This window comes from Schistocerca cancellata, chromosome 8, assembly GCF_023864275.1.
Source record: "Schistocerca cancellata isolate TAMUIC-IGC-003103 chromosome 8, iqSchCanc2.1, whole genome shotgun sequence".
In the NCBI taxonomy this organism is placed as follows: Eukaryota; Metazoa; Arthropoda; class Insecta; order Orthoptera; family Acrididae; genus Schistocerca; species Schistocerca cancellata.
The window spans coordinates 336,963,783-336,984,978 of NC_064633.1; the positions used below are offsets into that span (position 1 = coordinate 336,963,783).

Here is a 21,196-nt window from a genome sequence, read left to right on the forward strand (position 1 = left end):
TCATAACAAGATACCGCAACAACGAAACACACCTTTGTTTTAATGATTGCCATCCCAACTCGCGTATCACATTCTTGGCACTCTCTCGCCTTTTTCGCATTAATACAAAACGGGCTGCGTTTCTTTGGTCTTTTTTGATGTCCTCCGTCAATCCTAACTGATGCGGATCCTACACTGCACAACAGTACACCAGAAGAAGGCGGAAAAACGTAATGTGCGCAGTCATTTTTCTAGACCTGTTGCATTTTCTAAGTGTTCTGTCAATAAATCGCAGTCGTTACTTAGTGTCAATTCCCACTTTTCACACCATACTGACATCGAGTCTAAATCATTTTGTAATTGTTTTTGATCATGTGATGACTTTTACAAGACGGTGAATGTCACCATCAGCTGCAAACAATCTGAGTGGGCTGCTCGGATTGTCTCCTAAATCGTTTATCTTGATCATGAACATCAGAGAGCACGCAGCAGTTCCTTGGGGAAAGCCGGATATTACTTCTGTCTTACTCGATGACTTTCCGTCAGCTATTAGAACCGTGACCTTTCCGGCAGGAAATCACTAATCGAGCTGCACAACTGAAAATATATCAATTTGACATACTCTGTCGATAGCACCCATTACTTCGTGAGAATAAAGAGCTTGTTGTGTTTCACGGGAACGATATTTTCTGAATCCATGTTGGCTGTTTGTCAATAAATTGTTTTTATTTTCTTCGAGGCTAAAGGTTATAGAGTCGAGTTATCGGAGCCTCGGAGAAACAAAACTGAATAACAATGTTTTGAGAACATCCATTTGGAGCTTGTTCTTACTCGTGACGAAATATACCGGGGCAAAGAAAAAAAAAATATATATGTTGCGCCTGCTTACAATGACGGAAAAATATCGCAACCAAGAGGGAGTTGATAGGCGTGTTTATGCATCTGAAAGATGATGTCTACTGCAGTTTCGCGCCAGTAGTACAAGCGGCTGAAGTCCCTCCAGGGTAGCCGAGAGAGCTAACGCGCTACTTCCTGGACTCGGGTAGACGCGCTGGCCCCGGATCGAATCCGCCCGACGGATTAACGACGGCGGCCGGTGTGCCGGCCAGCCTGGATGTGGTTTTTAAGCGGTTTTCCACATCCTACTAGTTGAATACCGGGCTGGTCCCCACGTCCCGCCTCAGTTACACGACTCGCAGACATCTGAAACACGTTCACACTATTTCACAATTTACACTAGACGCAGACAGCTGGGGTATGGGGTGGCGGCAGGAAGGGCATCCGGCCACCCCTTACAAATTAACCACGCCAAATCCGTACTTAACCCTGCCGACCCTGTTCACAATGCGGGATAACGGCGGTAGCGCCACTAAGAGGATGCAAATCAGGTTTGCTTTAAATACACGCTGTAACGCTCGTGAGCGTTGGTTACTTTTGAGGCTGGACGCGGCGAGACGGTTTTAGTGAACAAGACGCCATTATCAACACCTCACTGGGTTTTAAAGAGGTCTTGTAATAGGGCTATGAGAGGCAGAAGGCCACTGTACATGACTGAAGGCGCTGTGGTCACGGAAAGGTTCGGTCGCACGAAAACCGGGGTTCGGACGGCCACGTGGCACGTCCGAGAGTGAAGACCATCGTGTCCGACGCATAGCTCTGGTGTATCGTACTGCATCTGCAGCAACAGTTTGAGCAGTAGTTGCCACCACAGTGACACAGCGAACTGTTAAAAATCGATTACTTGGAAGACAGAAGCCCTGTAGCGTGTATTCCACAGATTCCAAAGCACCGCCATTTGCGACCTCACTGGTGTCAAGCCTGAGCTCTCATTGGACGGTGGGATGGAGGTCTGTTGTGTTTTATGATGAATTTGATCTTGGTTTTCCACAGCAACATCATCAAATATGAACACTGTGTTTGCTTTACTTTTTCCGGTGGAGGGATATCACTGCTCTCGTGTATGTCACACCATCTACACCTTGCAGAATCTCCTGTAATAGTTGGTATTTGGACTGAAACAGTGTTTTTGAAAATACACATACATGCTCAAAGCGCACACCATCCGGATGTGTTAGCAGCCACATGAGAACATCTGTTTTGCCGCAGTTGGATGGACCTACAATTATCGAACGTATGTTGTCGGGAAGGAGTGCGCCATTCTTCTTCTTCCGGTCTTCTTGCGCACCGTCACAGCTCCAACCGCTTACAAAAAAGTCTTGATGCTTCACCCACCCTGCCATGATACCTACAACTTCAGGTACTGGCATGCAATGGGTTTTTATAGAAAATAATTAACGCTATGCCCTTTCCATGATACCGACCATTTCAGGTAATGGCGTGCAAAGGGTTTTTACGGAGAATTTAGTCAAACGATACAATTTTCTGCTGTTGCATGTTTCCGGTGAAAATACTGGGCAATAGTATTAGTACTTGCAATATAATAAGAGGTGGGAAATAAAAAACACATACATGATTATATACATTTTTTAATTCAGTAATCATACACAGGACGCGCTACATCAACTGGTCCTTCCTTTATCTTGATGCCAGTACAGAAATAGAAAATATAGCCTTCTTGTAAGCACAGAATTGTTCCTCTCAAACTTATGGGCAGTACATTTGTTTTCGCCGCCACCGTGCTTGAAACGTCCCCTTAGAACAATTATACATGACTGTGCTTAAACTGACACACAATATTTTTAGCGCAACGCAATCTGACTTTCAATAATCCCTACAAAAGAACGGCCCTGACTAACATTAACCTATACGTTTCACAAATCACTTACCTCACCAAAAATCTTCGTTACTCGAACTACTGCAATACAGCGAGCGCCACTACTTCCAGCTAAATAAAAGATTCAAACTACGGAAGGCACTAACTACTGATAGGCATAGTTAGCAAATGAAAGATTTTAATAGAGAACAAACAATGTATTTACCTCAATAGTGTTCAAAAGTCATAATGTATATAGCAGTTCATGATATCCAGTATTACAAATTTCAAAACTCCGCCATCTCTCTCCTCACATCCACCACTGCTGGCGGCTCACCACCAACTGCGCAACGCTACGCGCTGTTAACATCCAGCTGCCCAACACTACAATAGCCAACAACAATGCAAACCAGCCACAGACTGCACACAGCACAGCCAGTGATTTTCATACAGAGCGTTACCAATAAAAAAACCTATACAGTCTACTTACATGCTGACCCACGGTTCCTAGTGGTTTACATGCACACTGTTCATTCTTAGATACTATGCAGTGTCTCTATACTCAGCTTCAACACAAGGCAGCCATCTGTTCAGCCTTTCTAACACAATGGATAGTACCATCTGTAGATCGCAAAAATTTTAACCGTGGAGTGCTGTAGATAAACAGATGTATCACCTGATTTCACACGAAGTGCAGAGTCATTGTACACTATTCTAATGGACAGAGTTAGAGCAGCACAGTAAATGTCCGGAGGACGGCTCGGGTGATACTCGGCGGTCAACTGTTGCGTGATATACGCTTTTGCAAGACAGATTTCATCTCATGCCACCCCCGTAAATCGCAGTTTAATACTTTCAGCTGCACTCTTCATCTCCATCACAATACGCCACTCTCTGTCTGTGGTTGCTTCTATAATACTATGAAAACGTTTCCAACCACTAACGGTTAAATTATACATTGAAGAAAACAGTAGTGGTGCACAATGCTTAACTGGTATCTTCTCATCCACTTCATCCTCACTCTGTCCATGCATTATGACTGGAATATTCTGCGATGAAGCGTATGATGAAGACCAGTACCGACCTGCGTCACGCTGATTAGGACCTCCGGGGCACTTCAGCGAGTCAGGGGCTGGCTGGTTGTCTTCAGCCGACAATAACAGCTGATTGTCCAGCTCAATCCAGCTGATCAGGTGCGCGACAGGATCCGAGGGTGCTGCCACTGCTGCGAGGACACATCGCTGTTGCAGACCCCGGCAGGCTGGAGGACGTTGCATCTGCTGATGAGCAAAGAAGAAAAACCGTTATAAGCGATGATAGACGCACACCGCAGTAAACACGTACATTAAGAAGGGGGTACTTACTCTTCCTCGGATTCTTCGGATTCCGTTGCTGCTGTGGCTGGAAGGCGCTGGACGTTCTAGAGTGGCGCTTCATTCTGGATAACTGACCGCAACTGAGGCAGCAGAGGTGCTGGGCCCGCCTAAAGTCCCCGTTGTCATCGGATGTTGCGTTCCTATTGGCTACTAACAATTTCAAGCGCCTTTGGTGATTTAATTGCGCTAGGGGGTGCAACTGGGCTTTCTGCCCAGGAGTACCGGGGTTCGAGTCTCGGAAAGGATACCACCAATTTTAATTTCCCTCCAATTCCCGGATGGGGGGTGGGGGTGGGGGTGGGGGTTGGAGGAGGGGTGGGATGTCAGCACAACCCTGGGACAAAGAAATTCCCAAGAAAATTAGAAATTCCGGCCAATAGGGTAGATTGGGAAGAGAGAGAAGTGCGGGAGGGGGCTGGGGGAGACGTGCAGCTGAGAAAACACGTGACGTCATCCGGGAGCGGGGGTGGGAGTGGGAGTGGTAGGGGCGGGGGGAGATTACTTGATCAATTTAATTAATTTGCATATCAATTTGAAATCAAAATTGCGCTCTAACCTCAACTCCCTACTACTGATATATCAATGTTTTTCCTTCGATACATACACTGTAGCGCCAAAGAAACTGGTATAGCTATGCGTATTCAAATACAGAGATATGTAAACAGGCAAAATACAGTGCTGCGGTAGCCAACGCCTGTATAAGACAACAAGTGTCTGGCGCAGTTGTTAGATCCGTTACTGCTGCTACAATTACAGGTTATGAACATTTAAGTGAGTTTGAACGCGGTGTTACAGTTGGCGCACGAGCTATGGGATACAGCATCTCCGAGGTAGCGACGAAGGGATTTTCGCGTACGACCATTTCACAAGTGTACCATGAATATCAAGAATCCAGTAAAACATCAAGTCTCTGACATCGCTTCGGCCGGAAAAAGATGCAAGAACGGGACCAACGACGACTAAAGAGAATCGTTCAACGAGACAAAAATGCAATCCTTCCGCAAACTGCTGCAGATTTCAATGCTGGGCCATCAACAAGCATTAGCGTGCGTACCATTCACTGAAAAATCAACGGTATGCCGAAGGCCCACTTGTGTACTCTTAATGACTGATCGACACAATGCTTTAAGCCTCGCCTGGTCTCTCAACATCGACATTGGACTGTTGATGACTGGAAACATATTGCCTGGTCGGCGAGTCTCGTTTCAAATTACTTCAAGCGGATGGACGAATACGGGTATGGAGACAATCTCATGAATCCATGCATGTCAGCAGGGGACTGTTCAAGCTGGTGGAGGCTCTCTAATGGTGTGGGGCGTGTGCAGTTGGAGTGATATGGGACCCTCGATACGTCTAGATACGACTCTGACAAGTGACGGGTGCATAAGCGTCCTGTCTGATCACCTGCATTCATTCGTTCACTCATGTCCATTGTGCATTGCAAAGGACTTGGGCAATTCCTGCAGGACAATGCGTCACCTCACACGTCCATAACTGCTACAGAGTGGCTCCAGAAACACTCTTCTGAGTTTAAACACTTCCGCTGACCGCCACACTCCCCAGACATGAACATTTATCATATCTGGGATGCCTTGCAACGTGCTATTCAGAAGATATCTCCACCTCTCGTTCTCATACGGATTTATGGACAGTCCTGCAGGATTCATGGTGTCAGTTCCCTCCAGTACTACTTCAGACATTACTGGAGTCCATGCCACGTCGTGTTGTGGCACTTATGCGTGTTCGCGGGGGCTCTACACGATATTAGGCAGGTTGTGATCCCACAAGCATAGATGCTAGTATCTGACGCCCAGGTCGATAGTAGACAGGAGTCAATTGTCGAGCGCTGCAGGAGGCAGTGAGACGAGTGTTGAGTGCGGAGTAGTACTGGAGAGAGTCGAGCGAGCTGTGGTCCTGGAGAGACGGGCAAGAATGGTGGTCGAGTGAGTTGTAAACGGTAACATTCACCGGAGTATGACGAGTGAGCACGTCCCCCTGATCGTCGTGGGGTTGACCCTCACTAATACCGATTCGCGAGTGATATGGAACAGAAAGTGACAAGTGCCGAATTACGTGTTTCGCGTCAACCGCGTCGGCCAGCAACAACCATGGATTGCAGTGAGGATTGTTGTCAGTGTTAACCATCAGCATTGCGTGTGACGATGTACTGAAAATCAACAACCAATAAAAAGATATAACTGTGATTAGACGTGTAAGACGAAGGTAGCAACTGCCTCAGCATTTGTGTGTTAGTAGGAAATATATATATATCAGTTTGTACATCGCAACCTGTGTGGTCCTTAATAATAGACAAACTTTCTATCATTTCCACTATTCAATCTCAGAACAGCCGCACTCGGTTGAAATACCCCCGAAACCACAGCAGGGAAACCGATAGCCTTCATCCATTAAGCACACGGTCATATAATAATTAACTGTTTGGCAGCTACGATAAATTACACAAAACCCAGTAAAGGAATTTTAAACGGGGGTGTTTCAAGGTGTACCAGTTTCTTTGGCTCTACAGTGTAGATATTTCTTGTCGATATATCACATGGCAGATAATGATAATTTTTTTAAATATCGATTTATCGGATTCCCGATATTTTTAAAAATGATAATGAAATGGACAACCTAGCTGCAAACAGGCGTTGATATACATCATTGGGGACATGTTGAAAATGTGTGACCCGACCGGGATTCGAACCCGGGATCTCCTACTTACATGGCAGACGCCCTATCCATCTTTTTTTTCTGAATTTTATTTTTATTTTTATTTGTTTATTTTTGTTGTGTAATTGATCAGAGGCCTTGTGCGCCCCTGGTAATATGTTGAGTCACGTCTTCTCGAAATTGATGTGTTCCGTTCAATTATTCAGAAATGTTCATTGGTTCAAACAGGAAACCTTCTTCTCTCTTGGCTTAACACATTCCAGCTGCGAGGCTGGTCGTGGAAAGCGCTCCCAAGGAAGTTCGAGAAAAATTGTCAGTATTTTGGGTGAAGGACAACGACATAATGACGGTCATTGAGGTATGTCCAAAAATTGAGTACAGAGTCTACAGTTTGTCCAAATAGGTCGAGAATGGCATGTCCGCGAATCCAATTCACAGCATTGGTCTTTGTCCGAGGAAAATAGTCACGTTCCGGAAATAATAATGAAAGGGGAGTAATCCGATCCGGAATGTCCCGCGTTAGAAAAGCCACAATACGACGAATCAATTGCCAAACCTCCGCCGCCGGTCGGCAAACAAACCGATGTTCGTCATTGTCTGGCACTCCACACGTGGAACATAGAGGTGATTGGGCGAGGTGTATACGATGAAGGGGAGATTGGTTGATTTGCTTACCATTGACACTTAGGTACCAGACAGATTGAACATTCGTGTCAAGGTAACAGGCGAACACCGAGCGCCATACATGACGCCAGTCAACCAGGGGGAACTTCAGTTCAATCGGGTTAGGTGGACGACCTAATTGGAGGACATTGTATACTGCCTTTGTCTTGAATAAAAGCCTTCTTGGTAAGGTGAGGCGTAGATAACTGAGTTCAAGAAAGAAGTATCTTATATAATGGAACTGGTCCGGAACATCCGAGATCATCACTGGGGATGACAGTGAGACCGTCGTATACGCCGACAATTCCATCTGAGCCACCGAGGGCACAGAGGATAGTGCGCCGGCAGGGGACTTATCTCTTGCACGCTCCCCGTGAGACCCACATTCCCAACATGTCCACACCACTACATTCGTAGTGCGCCTCATAGATGTTTGCCCATCATACTCATTACTCGTGGCAGAATAATCTACCAACTCCCGAATGAGTTTGGAGAGAGCGTGTGCATTCACACAAGAAGGTCAATGGCCGGGAAGCCATATTTTAACTACATATGACGTAGTATCTGTTCCAGAAAGAACAGTTTACCGTTGATGACCATGCAGGTTTACTAGAATGAAAATGGTCATGAAAAGTAACTGTTCTTTCGGGAACAGATACTACCGTCACATGTAGTTAAAATATGGCTTCCCGGCCATTGACCTTCTTGTGTGAATGCACACGCTCTGTCCAAACTCGTACGGGAGTTGGTAGATTATTCTGCCACGAGTAATGAGTATGATGGGCAAACATCTATTAGGCGCACTACGAATGTAGTGGTGTGGATATGTTGGGAATGTGGGTCAGGGATAAGTCCCTGCAGGCGCATTATTCTGTGTGCCCTCGGTGGCTCAGCTCTCCAACGTCCGGGCAACATGGTACCAAGTCGCAAATGCAAAATTCGCCACAAACCAACGTCTTCACGCCATCGGACTAACGGATTCTCCAGTTTGTTCCATTTGCCACCTCATAGATGACGATGTCCATCAACTGACTTGCGCTGCCACCAGTGGCGTCTGGAAACTTGCCCGACAATTCGTTGCCTGTTACCTCCGCGTTCCGCCTGACACGATTGACCCATGGACTTTTATCCATCCTGAGGATACTTATTTCCCCGCCACCAAAAATCATGCGATTGTATGGATCAAGGGATGGACGATCACCTGCATATATAATGATGGTGACAAATCACGCCTTGATTTCTGGCAGTACTTACAAACCGCCCACAGTGAAGTCAAACACCGACCGCGCTACCGCGCCTTCTTCGCCAATTACCTTCATGCGATCTCTGCTGACATCTGAGACTCCCCGCGCTACTTTCTACATTGTAACCCACAGTGGAGTAGGCGCATGGACACGCGCCTCCTTTCTTTTATGCACTATACCAGAAAATACTGGTTTTTCCCTCACTCCACTGTATATTGCTTCACACCTCTTAGCTTACATCAGTATTCCCTCCAATTCCCGGATGGGGGGTGGGGGTGGGAGTTGGAGGTGGGGTGGGATGTCAGCACAACTCTGGGACAAAGAAATACCCAAGAAAATTAGAAATTCCGGCCAATAGGGTAGATTGTGGAGAGGGAGAAGTGCAGGAGGGGGCTGGGAGACACGTGCAGCTGAGAAAACACGTGACGTCATCCGGGAGGGGGGGTGGGAGTGGGAGTGGGAGTGGTAGGGGCGGGGGAAGATTACTTGATCAATTTAATTAATTTGCATATCAATTTGAAATCAAAATTGCGCTCTAACCTCAACTCCCTACTACTGATATATCAATGTTTTTCCTTCGATACATACACTGTAGCGCCAAAGAAAAAATTCTTTTTTTTCCTACACCTTGTTCATAAAAAAAATTGCTCGCCTTCTAGGAGTATAATGTCTTGTGTTATTTTCGCCGGAAGGATGGCATTTCTGTAGTATTTAAGTTTGTACCAATAAAGATCTTTTGTTCATTTACCCTTCTCCTGGTGAAAAAAAACATAATAAAAATAATAAAATAAAAATAAATCAGAAAGCTACTTTGAGGGAGTGATTCAGGGACGGGAGATGGGAGACATCGCGGCCAGGCCTCGGGTTCCGACCCCTGCCCGCCTTGTCTCCACCTGCTCATAAGTAAACACTCTTAAAAAATTTTTAAAAAGTTGAAATAAAAAAAAAAGGTAACGTGCTTGCCTGTCAGGTGCATGCTGCCTCTGTTCGCCTTTCGAGCCTCTCCGAAAGCCATATTTTTAATTGTTTTGTAGCAGAGCTACAGGCAGGCAGATACAAATTCAATGAGGGAATCGTAAGATAACGGTCTAGCAAAATTCGTATTGCTTCTTTTAGTAACCCTTAGTGTCAAAGCGAAAACCTTGAAAAAAAAAAGATGGTTAGAGCGTCTGCCATGTAAGCACGAGATCCCGGGTTCGAGGCCCGATCCGGTCACACATTTTCAACATGTCCTCAATGAAGTATATCAACGCCTGTTTGCAGCTAGGTTGTCCATTTCATTCTAGCAAAGCTGCATGGTCATCAACAGTAACTGTTCTTTCGGGAACAGATACTACCGTCATATGTATTTTTAAAAACATCAACAGTCCACGTGTGTAAACCTTGTTATACTTTGTGAGGACCAGGCGCGGCTCGTGGTTTCTTTACTGGGGAAGGCTGCGGTATTTATCAATCGGAGCCAACATAGGCCTCGGGTCATGCTACAGATTAGTCTGACATAAACAACTAAGAATTCAGGGGGAGGGGTGGTGGGAATATCACTCTCTACCCATAATTTTACGTACTGTATCTTCTATAATCAGGTATTAAATATCATTAGAAGCTAATTTCGAGTTAAAATCTGTGGTTAGTGTTTTTGAACGTCATCATTACATTTTCTGACACTTTGCAGCAAATCATATGAAAAGACGCGTTTCGGAGAGGTCTTTAATGCGATGAATGTTAACTTTGCGGCTGCTTAATATTTCAGGTGTTTTCAGTTTTAAACGTAAGACGTTTATTGTGGTTTACCTCCAAAGCTCGAAGTTTACGAGTTCGCATGACGATACTGTGATGTTTTGGTGACGTCATAGGTCTTGTGCAAGTAAAACTCACTAAAATCTTGCAAAATACACTCCGAAAAAGAAACTTGCTAATATCACACGATATCAACAAAAGCAGTCAGCATCAGCAAGCAAGGAAAGTAAAGTAATGGGAAAAATTTCGCGCGCTTTGTTTTCTAATCACTTATGAAACTCTCGCTAGATGGGAGTACTGTTATGTTACTGTAGTCTAGTGCACTCTGGCGGGATATTTGCAAACTTATTCTAAATAACCAATGACAGAAACAAAAGAACTATGTAAAACATTATCAAAACAATAATACTAAACGTCGATTAGTGACGCATCGAAGCCTAGTAGAGATGTGCAGAGACAGAGATTGGATAGCGAAGTTTCGGCCACTCTACATTCCTTTATTACATAGATAGTGGAACGTGAAAAACGTGTGGTGGTTGGTATGACACCCTTAGGCTGCAAGCTCTGAGCCTTCTGGACGCCCATAAAGAGCAGTACTATGTAGAAGCCACGCCCCCAAACCGCTACTACATGCAGCTTACGGACGTTTCAAGGCGCAGCCTGAACACTACCAACCGCTCGGAAAACATCTATCGATACAAACAGTTCCAATAACGTTGACCGTCGTTATTTTAATCGGAATGGGAATCATGCGAAATTCGTCCTGATAATTTAAATTATGTATACGTTCTTGCGAAATTTACTTTAACATATATTTTGGGGCGGCTCCGCCTCAGAGCCTTTAATTACGAGCCGCGCCTGGTCAGGACAACGTATGCCATCAGATGTAGTGAGTGAAGGTGGCGTGCTGCGGCTGACTCTGCAGTGCCTACGGAGACACGGCCGGGGCAGTGCGTGGGGTTAGCAGGCCAGAACGGCGCGTTGCGTGCTGGGCGCGGCTTTTTGCCCGCCGGCCGCCGGCTGCCCGCCCCTGCGAGCCGGCTGCCCGGGGAGCGCGCCGCGCTGATGGATGGCCGCCGCCGGCGGCGTCGACGCGCCCTCATCACCGGCGCTGCCCGCAATAATAATAAAAAATAAGCGCAAACGCCCCCGCTGTCAGCGGCCGCCTGAGCAAGTGAGACGGATTTCTGCACTTCCTGCCCCCGAGCCCAGTCCCCATCCATCTTCTCTTTCTTCAGCGGTTTTTTCCACGATGTCCGGCGCAACGAATATGCTGCTCGTATCGCGCCACTGTTCCTATTTCCACTGAGAGTGAGATTAGTCCCCCACGTCGATCTCCGGAATGGGACTGCCAAGGAGGAGGTGCCCGTAAGGAAATTATTGAAGAATTGTCGAAAGGGTAAGATTTTTACGTTTCGGAACGTGGTACATCAGTAGTCCGAAAACGATAGGAAAGCTAGAAAATTGTGCCAAGGGAAATGTAAAGCCTTAGTCTATTTATAATAGCAGCCAAGTCAAGTGGAAAGTGGATAAAGGCTGCTCGTCAGATGAATAATGTGAAGGGCAGCAGAAAACGGTATAACTGGAGTACAATCCGCTAGGAATAGAATGGTAGAAAAGACAGAGTGTTTCTTTGAGGCATTCAATGATAGGAGTGGGTCGAATACTGTGGCTTTAAAACAGCCATTGTTAGTTACTCACCTTCAATACTACAGAGACAGCTTTCGATTCAGAAGTTTGATGGCTGAGACTCGTACTTAGAAACTCATAGGAGGGGGGATTGGGAAGGGAGGGAGGGGGAAGGACAGTGGCAACGAAATGAAACAGAGAAAGAGATTTGTTTCAAAAGATATCTAAAGCAGATATGCTGTTGGTTGACTAGATAGGAAACCGAAACTACTGGCCATTAAAATTGCTATACCACGGAGATGTGCTACACACGTGAAATTTAACCGACAGAAGAAGATGCTGTGATATGCAAATGATTACCTTTTCAGAGCATTCACACAAGTTTGGCGCCAGTGGCGACACCTAAAACATGCTGTCATGAGGAAAATTTCCAACCGATTTCACATACACAAACAGCAGTTGACCGGCGTTGCTGGTGAAACGTTGTTGTGATGCCTCTTATAAGGAGGAGAAATGCGTACCATCACGTTTCCGACTTTGATAAAGGTCGGATTGTAGCCTATCGCGATTGCAGTTTATCGTATCGTGACATTGCTGCTTGCGTTGGTCGAGATCCAATGACTGTTAGCAGAATATGGAATCGGTGGGTTCAGGAGGGTAATATGGAATGCCGTACTGGATCCCAACGGCGTCGTATCATTACCAGTCGAGATTACAGGCATCTTATACGCATGGCTGTAACGGATCGTGCAGCCACGTCTCGATCCCTGACTCAACAGATGGGGACGTTTGCAAGACAATAACCATCTGCACGAACAGTTCGACGACGTTTGCAGCAGCATGGACTATCAGCTCGGAGACCATGGCTGCGGTTACCCTTGACGCTGCATCACAGACAGGAGCGCCTGCGATGGTGTACTCAACGACGAACCTGGCTGCACGAATGGCAAAACGTCATTTTTGCGTATGAATCCTGGTTCTGTTTACAGTAGGATGATGGTCGCATCCGTGTTTGGCGACATCGCGGTGAACTTACATTGTAAGCGTGTATTCGTCTTCGGCATACTGGCGTATCGCCCGGCGCGATGGTATGGGATACCATTGGTTACACGTCTCGGTCTCCTCTTGTTCGCATTGACGGCACTTTGAACAGTGGATGTTACATTTCAGATGTGTTACGACCCGTGGCTCTACCCTTCATTCGATCCCTGCGAAACCCTACATTTCAGCAGGATAATGTACGACCGCATGTTGCAGGTCCTGTACGAGCGTTTCTGGATATAGAAAATGTTCGACTGCTGCCGTGGCCAGCACATTCTCCAGATCTCTCACCAACTGAAAACGTCTGGTCAATGGTGGCCGAGCAACAGGCTCATCACAATAGGCCAGTCACTACTCTTGATGAATTGTGGTATCGTGTTGAAGCTGCATGGGCAGCTGTACCTGTACACGCCATCCAAGTTCTATTTGACTCAATGCCCAGGCGTATCAAGGCCGTTATTACGGCCAGAGGTGGTTGTTCTGGGTACTGATTTCTCAGGATCATATGTCAATTCTAGTACAATATACTTGACCAATGAATACCCATTTATCATCTGCATTTCTTCTTTGTGTAGCAATTTTAATGGCCAGTAGTGTATAAATATGTTACTAAAGTTATATGGAGTTTGTGATGCAAGTGACGACGCTACTATTACTACTTAGCGTAACTGATAGTGATAGAAAACTATTATTTCTAAGTTAGTGAACCAGATTCATAATTGTCCGTTTGTGGTGGTGCATTCATACTGGGTATCGAAACAACACAACAGAGTAGAATCAACAGAAATAGAGTAAAAAGTGCTGTTTTTGGCAAGTGTGTGAGATGAAAAGCTTTTTGCATCTCTTTCGTAACCAGCCTTTTGACTAGTTTTGTGAGGACCGCCAGCTCCAACTCAGAACAGCACTTGCTCAAAGAATCTTCAATTATATGTATATTGAATGTGTTCAAATCTGTCTTCCTCTACAGCTTTTCCCTTTACGATTCCCTCTAGTACTACGGTAGTTATTCCTTAACGTCGCAACACATGTCCGATAAAACTGTTCCTTCTTCTTGTCAATTTTTTTCCGTATGTTCCTTTCTTCGACGTTTCTAAGGAGAACATCCTCGTTTCTTATCGGTCCACCTAATTTTCATCATCTTTCTATTGCATCACATCTCAAACGCCTTGATTCTTTTCTTTTTCGGTTTTCTCAGAGTCTATGATACACTTACATACGACGCTGTGCTCCAGACGTATTACACATTCTCAGAACGTTCTTCCTCAATTTAAGCCCAATGTTGTTGCTAGCAGACTTTTTTCGCCAGAAATGCTCTGTGGTATTATGCTTTTTATGTCCACCTTTCTTCGTCCTTCATTTGTTACTTTGCTTCCAAGGTAGCTGAATTCCTTCACATTTCTAATTCGTTGTCACTAATCAAATGTTTGTCCCTCATCTCATTTCTGCTATTTCTTATTACTTTTTCGGTTTACTCTCAACCAATTCTGTGCATTCATTCAGCAAGTTTTGCAATTCTTCCTCACCGCAGATAGCAATGCCATCAACGAATGGTATCATTCATATCCTTTGCCTTGTATTTTAATCCCACTACTGAATCTTTCTTTTTTTCTCGTCATAGTTTCTACGACTGGTAGATTCAGCAGTAGGAGCGAAAGACTGTGTCCCTGTCTTACACCCTTCGTAACCTGAGCACTTTGTTTTTGATCTTCCGTTCCCATTATTTCTTTCCGGTTGTTGTACACTCTGTACTTTCATTTTCAAAATTCTGTATTTTCCGAATTATTACACGTACAGATATGACTGATGGACGAATAGATCCCTATAGTCTCCGAGTTTGCATTGTGCCCACAAGTTGACATTACGAGCCCAACGTCGTGGTAAAAGGGCAACAAAGCAAGAAAAGAGTTTTTTTGCCGTGGAATTAGGAGGTGTTTATCTGTTACAATAATGCTCTGAAAAGGTATAACATCTCTAATTCAGAATGAATTTTGGAAAAGAACTGCCATGTCAATAGAGCATTGGGCGTTTATATCGATAGTTTAGGGACACTGGTTGTCTCTATAAACAGAAAATTTCCGGTCCAGCAAGTGCGTCAGATGCAACCGTGGAGTGGGTGAGAGAAAGTTTCGTACCCAATTCAATTAAATCAACGATCCGCAGAGCCCGCGAACTTGGAGTAGCGCAGAAAACTGTGTGGAAGGTTTTGCAACAGCTGTTATATATCAAACTGTCTCATCTGCAGCTCGTGCCACAGTTAAAACCTTCAATTTTGCATCACGTTGCAGGAAACACTCGAGGAGAATCATTTAGGCACTAAGTTGATATTCAGCGCGAAACAACCTCTCATTTATCTGTAAGGGTTAAACATCACAGTGCGAGAGTGTGGTGCACTGAAAATACTCATGAATTTGAGGCGCATGAACGAGATTTGCCGAAAATTAATGTTTTCTCTACACTTCTGACACTGCCAGCGTGGGGGCGATCTGTAATACTTCTGTGGAATATAGCACGAAGCTATATGGATTTTTCTTCTGTGAGAAAATTGTGGAACCTCTTATCTTGGTATGCTGCAGTAGTGGTTGTTTCCACAACTGACTACTTATTCCGTGAATTTCATCTTCCAACAAGACGACGCACCCTCTCACTGGAGCATCGACGTTCGTAGCTGATTAAACGACTTCGTGCTCATGCGTAGTGTATATCAGCCGCCTTTACCTATAGCTTTCTTAGATTTTCGAACATCTTGTAGCGTTTAATGTTGTCGAACGCTTTTTTCTGGTCGACAAATCCAGCGTCTCTTTATTTTCCTTTAATCTTGCTTCTGTATCAGCCTGAACTTCAAAACTGGCTCTCTGGTGCCTTCACCTTTCCTGAAGTCAAACTGATCTTCATCTAGCAGATCCTCAATTCTGTTTTCCATTCTTCTGTGTGTTATTCTAGTCGGCGACTTGGATGCATGAGCTGTTAAGCTGACTGTGCGTTAATTCTCGCACTTGTCGCCTCTTGCTATCTTCGAAATGGGGTGGATGATGTTTTTCCAAAATTCTACGATATGTCGCCAGTCTCATACATTCTACACACCAACGTGAATAGTCGTTTTGTTGTCAGTTCCCTCAGTGATTTTAGAAATTCCGGTGAAATGTTGTTATCCCTTCTGCCTTATTCGATCTTAAGTTTTCCAAAGCTGTTTTAGATTCTGATTCTAATTCTGGATGCCCTGTCTCTTCCCTGTCGACTCTTATTTCTTCTTCTGTCGCGTCATCAGACACGTCTTCCCATCTTCAATGTACTCTTTCCACGTATCCGCTCTCTCCTCTGTATTTAACAGTGGAATTACCATTGCACTTTTAATGTTACACACCCTTGCTTTTAATTTCACCGAAGATTGTTTCGACTTTTCTGTACACTGAATCCATCCTTCCAACACTCATTTCTTTTTACGTTTCTTCACATTTCTCAAGCAGCCATTTCGCCTTAGCTTCTCTGTACTTATTTCGTTTTTAAGTGAGTTGTATTTCTGTATTCCCGTATTTCCATGCCACGTTCAGTTGCTGCACAGCGGAAGGCGTTCCGAGACGGTATTGGGAGGTATTCCATGACTTTTGTCACCTCAGCGTATGATCACCGATTACCACAGCGTACAAACACATTCCTATTATTGGCGATAGGGAAGCTACGAACGGAAACGGCACTAAACCCGGCGTGATTTAGAGCACACGTTTGCTGATCTACGGCAACCGGACGAGGTACGCGAATAAGCAAAACTGCAGCACCCCGAGCGATCTACGGGTTAATTTAAAATCCTCCGATAGCCCGTGTGCGACGTCGGGCGCGCAATCACGCATGTACAAACACGCATTAGTATGCATTGCAAAACTCTGTAATGCACCGCCGTTTGAAATGTAAATTTTTCGGAAGGCGGTCCGGCGCCAGCCCTTCCCGGCGACCGCCCTTGTCTTGACATGCAAAATAAGTCTAAGAATCGGCTACCCTGCCCCCTACGTGGAGCGGGGACGCTCCCCTTCTTTTTAAAAAAAGGCGCAGGAAGCGGCGGCAGTGACGTCACGCGGCCGGCCGCCGCCATTGGCTGGCATATCAATCGCGGCCCGCGGCGGCAGCTTCCTCCGTCTACTGTGGCTCCCCTCTGTTATTGTTGCTGCGCGGGGGGCGGAACCATATTTCCAAGCGGCGCGGCGCGGCGGTGCATTTTATAGCGTGGCAGCCGGCGGGCTGTTTTACAAGGCTGCGCAAACAGCCAGCCAGCCACATGTCTGGGGAGGCGGCGCTCTGCCTCTCGCGGGCTCACCTGAGGGCACGGCTGGGGACACGCTATCGAAAGAATACGATCGATATTTTACTCGTCGTAAGCAAGCTACCTAATCATCAAATCATCGTAGGAAAAGTATCGATACTTATATCTTTTACGATGATTAGAGCTGATACTGCCGGCTTCGATCTCACCATCTCTTGGAAATTAGAAAACCACTTCAGCTCTATGAAAATCTTTTTATTGGACTAACAACCGGTTTCTTGGCATTACAACCTCATCTTCAGATGAACATCTAGATATAAACGTTTTAGTGGTCCTTGTTTTTTTCGATTTTCGTGTTTCTTTACGTATACACCGCTAGCTTTTTTCGTTTGGTTGTGAGAAGAATTTTGAGACATATTTTGTTGAAACTGAAGACGAGGAACCTATGCCGCAGTGGCCAAGAAATTGCTTCATGTCACTACGTGTTTATTAAAAAACTAGAAACCCGCCTCGATTGCGAAAAAAGCACCTAGTGTTAACCTAGGTTTCCGCGTAGATAATTACACCTTCTTCAGAACAATAAAACCCACAAGTGCCTAAGAAGACCTTTGTCAATGATTAAAAGAACACCATAGCTATACATTTATAAAAAAAAAAAGGAAAACACAAACAGTGCATATGTACAAAGTCAAAACCACTACTTAACTTAATGGTGTACGCTCCACCTCACACCGGCCTGTGTTCGATGGGCCATGACCCGCCATAAACTGCAGCTACAAATGGTCGCTCACTTACCAAACCTTTTAATCATTGACAAAGGTCTTCTTAGGCACTTTTGGGTTTTATTGCTCTGAAGAATGTGTAGTTATCTACGCCGAAACCTAGGTTAACACTAGGTGCTTTTTTCGCAATCGAGGCGGGTTTCTAGTTTTTTAATATATTAACTAACGATTGCTGACGCGCTGCGATGTTGAAGGTTCTCACTACGTGTTGTTTATTACTGCTTATGCGAGTGCTTGACTGGTATCATACTCCAGAATGAAATTTTCAGTCTGCAGCAAAGTGTGTGTTGATATGAAACTTCCTGGCAACTCGAACTCCGGACTCGAACTCGTGATCCGCGGCGAAATGCTCTACCGACTGAGCTACCCAAGCATAACTCATGACACTCCTCCATCCCCTCTTCAGCTTCACTTGTGCCAGTACCTCATTTATTATTTCAGTCAAGCTCTCGTGCGAAACGCTGGACTACCATTCCTGGAAAAAAGGATACTGCGGAAACATGGCTTAGACACAGCTTTGGCGATGTTCCCAGAGTGATGAGTTGATTTCACTCAAGAGTTTGGCTATGTTGAAGAAGTTAAGCATAGATTTCCGTTTCTTAAATTAGGTTCCTTTTTCTTCGGGTGCAAACACTTACTAGCTTAGTGCCGAAGAGGTTACGAAAAATCAAAGGTGACATAGGATACGGTGGAAAGAGGAGTAAAGCTAATGCAAGATTCCAACTCACTATTAATTTTGCAGTGTGAGCAAGATCGCTAGAATAATAATGATCGTAACACAAATAACCTAAAAGTAAACTGTGCTAAAACTAGTACTGATCTATGCTCCATTCACACATTTTGTAAGTTCTGAAACGACCCCTTCGAAAAATTTATAAATGACAGTGCTGGTAAACCTTTTACGTTATTTAATTTTCAAACAGCTGAGCAAAACTGAACGTACTCAGACATTTCTCTCTTTACTTATTCTGATCAACAGTAAACTGACACACAATATTTTTTTAGCGCAACGCAATCTGACTTTCAGTAATTCCTACAAAAGAATGGCCCTGACTGACAATAACCTATACCTTACCTCACAAAAATCGTCGTTACTCGAACTACTGCAATACAGCGAGCGCCAATACTGGCAGCTAAATGAAAGATTCTAACTACTGAAGGCACTAACTACTGATAGGCATAGTTAGCAAATGAAAGATTTTGGTAGAGAACAAACAATGTATTTACCTTAATAATGTTCAAAAGTCATATATATATGTTCATGACATTCAGTCTCACAAATTTCGTTTTTCTGACGGACATACGTCCAGATCGTCCGCTCTCAAAAGTCTGCCATCTCTCTCCCCACATCCACCACTGCTGGCGCCTCATCTCCAACAGCGCAATGCTACGCGCTGTTCACATCCAACTGCCCAACACTACAATAGCAAATTCCAACAATGCCCACCAGCCACAGACTGCACACAGCACAGTCAGTGATTTTTATACAGAGCGCTACGTGGTGTTACCAACATAAAAAACCTAAATAACCTACTTACAGTCCTTTAACATAATAGTACTTAAATTTCTCCCATTTAAATATATTTAGGAGCATCTCCAAAAAATACGCATACAGGTTGATTTCAATCGTTTATTCCAATAAAAAAATTCACATACTTGTTTCAATATATACGTCTTATTTAAATACGTAAGTCCGCTGCGGTGTGGGTTGATATAAATTAATTGCAATGAAATTTGTCACATTATCAAAACTTGCCTAAAATAAAAAGATGGAAATGGTGATAAAATCGCTTTATATTTTTTTGTAACTCCATGGACCACCTTGATGATACTAGTCAAGCACACGCATAAGCAGTAATAAACAACAAATAGCGACATAACTCAAATTCTCTGCCACTGCGGCATGGGTCCCTCGTCTTCAATTTCAACAAAATAGATCTTAAAATTCTTTTTAAAACAAAACGAAAGGAACTAGGGTGCGTGCGCGAAGAAACGCAAATTCTAAAGAAATAAGGACTTTTCTTAACAATTTTATTTTCACATTAGAGCCTGTACTTTAATCTACTTTTCAACGTAATTCCCACCAATATTAATGCACTAATCGTACTGTATAGTCAGTTTTTGAATACCATCCTAGTAAAAATCTGCTACCTGAGCAGGTGACAACTGCACAAAACATACTGCTTCACACTTGAGGAAACTCATCATATAACTTGGAAATCGTAAAGCGTCTGTTCATTCATTTTTTCGTCCACTTTCTGCACCAGATCGTCAGTAACGACTGAAAGCAACACACTTTGTTCCTCATTGCGCATATTCGTGTGGCCATCTTTAAATGTTCTCACCCATTTCCCATCGCTCATAATGTTTTCTCCACACACTTCACTGATCTGAAGATGAATTTCAGCTACTTTCACACCTTCAGCGCCAAGAAAACGAAAAAGCTAGCACGTCACAGTTGGCGGAATTCTCAATTAGAGGAGCCATTTCAAATAATCACAACAAAAGTAAACACGCCGAATATATATGGGAATTAAAATATACTAAAAAGTACAGACTTCCATGTAAAAATAAAATTGTTAAGCTAAGTCTATTTGTTTTATTTTTATTTCATAACGGCACTTACTTCAAAACCACTCTAGTGTAAGCGCCTAATCTTAAACGTAGTTGTTATAGAAAGTACTCACATATCTCACGTCATACGATGATCAACACTAGAGTTATACATTTTTTAAAATCTGTAACACAAACAATTTTTTGTGCCTAGGAGTTTAGAAGTGATTTTAGGTGTGCAGAGGGCATTGAATCTAAATATGAAATCAATGTCTGTGTATCTGCTCTACCTTTTTAGGTTAATTATTCTTTTAATGTGCTGTTCTCCACAAAATGTGCAATTCTAACTCCATTTGGGTAATTCCAAATCACGTATACAAGGATGGTTCCTGTATATTTGCCCTGTTGTCAGCCTGCCAAGGCAAATCTACCCAACAGGGTAAGCATCTGGTAACTTGCGCGACCTTCTAAGCTAGGTTTGAGGTTCCTTTTTGAGTTCCAGTCGGACCACGTAGAGTGAAGTTGGTACCGCATGACATTTGTGTTTAAGGAAG

General features: G+C 44.2%; 1 protein-coding gene across 1 annotated transcript in view; it reads left to right on the plus strand.

Annotated features, from left to right (window-relative positions):
- The first annotated feature begins 11,454 nt into the window (after window positions 1-11,454).
- The window catches only part of LOC126095554 (uncharacterized), a 79,005-nt gene continuing 69,263 nt past the window's right edge, over window positions 11,455-21,196 (plus strand). The window contains exon 1 of the mRNA XM_049910332.1: window positions 11,455-11,559. Coding sequence (XP_049766289.1) covers window positions 11,455-11,559 — 105 coding nt within the window. The remainder of the gene's footprint in view (window positions 11,560-21,196) is intronic.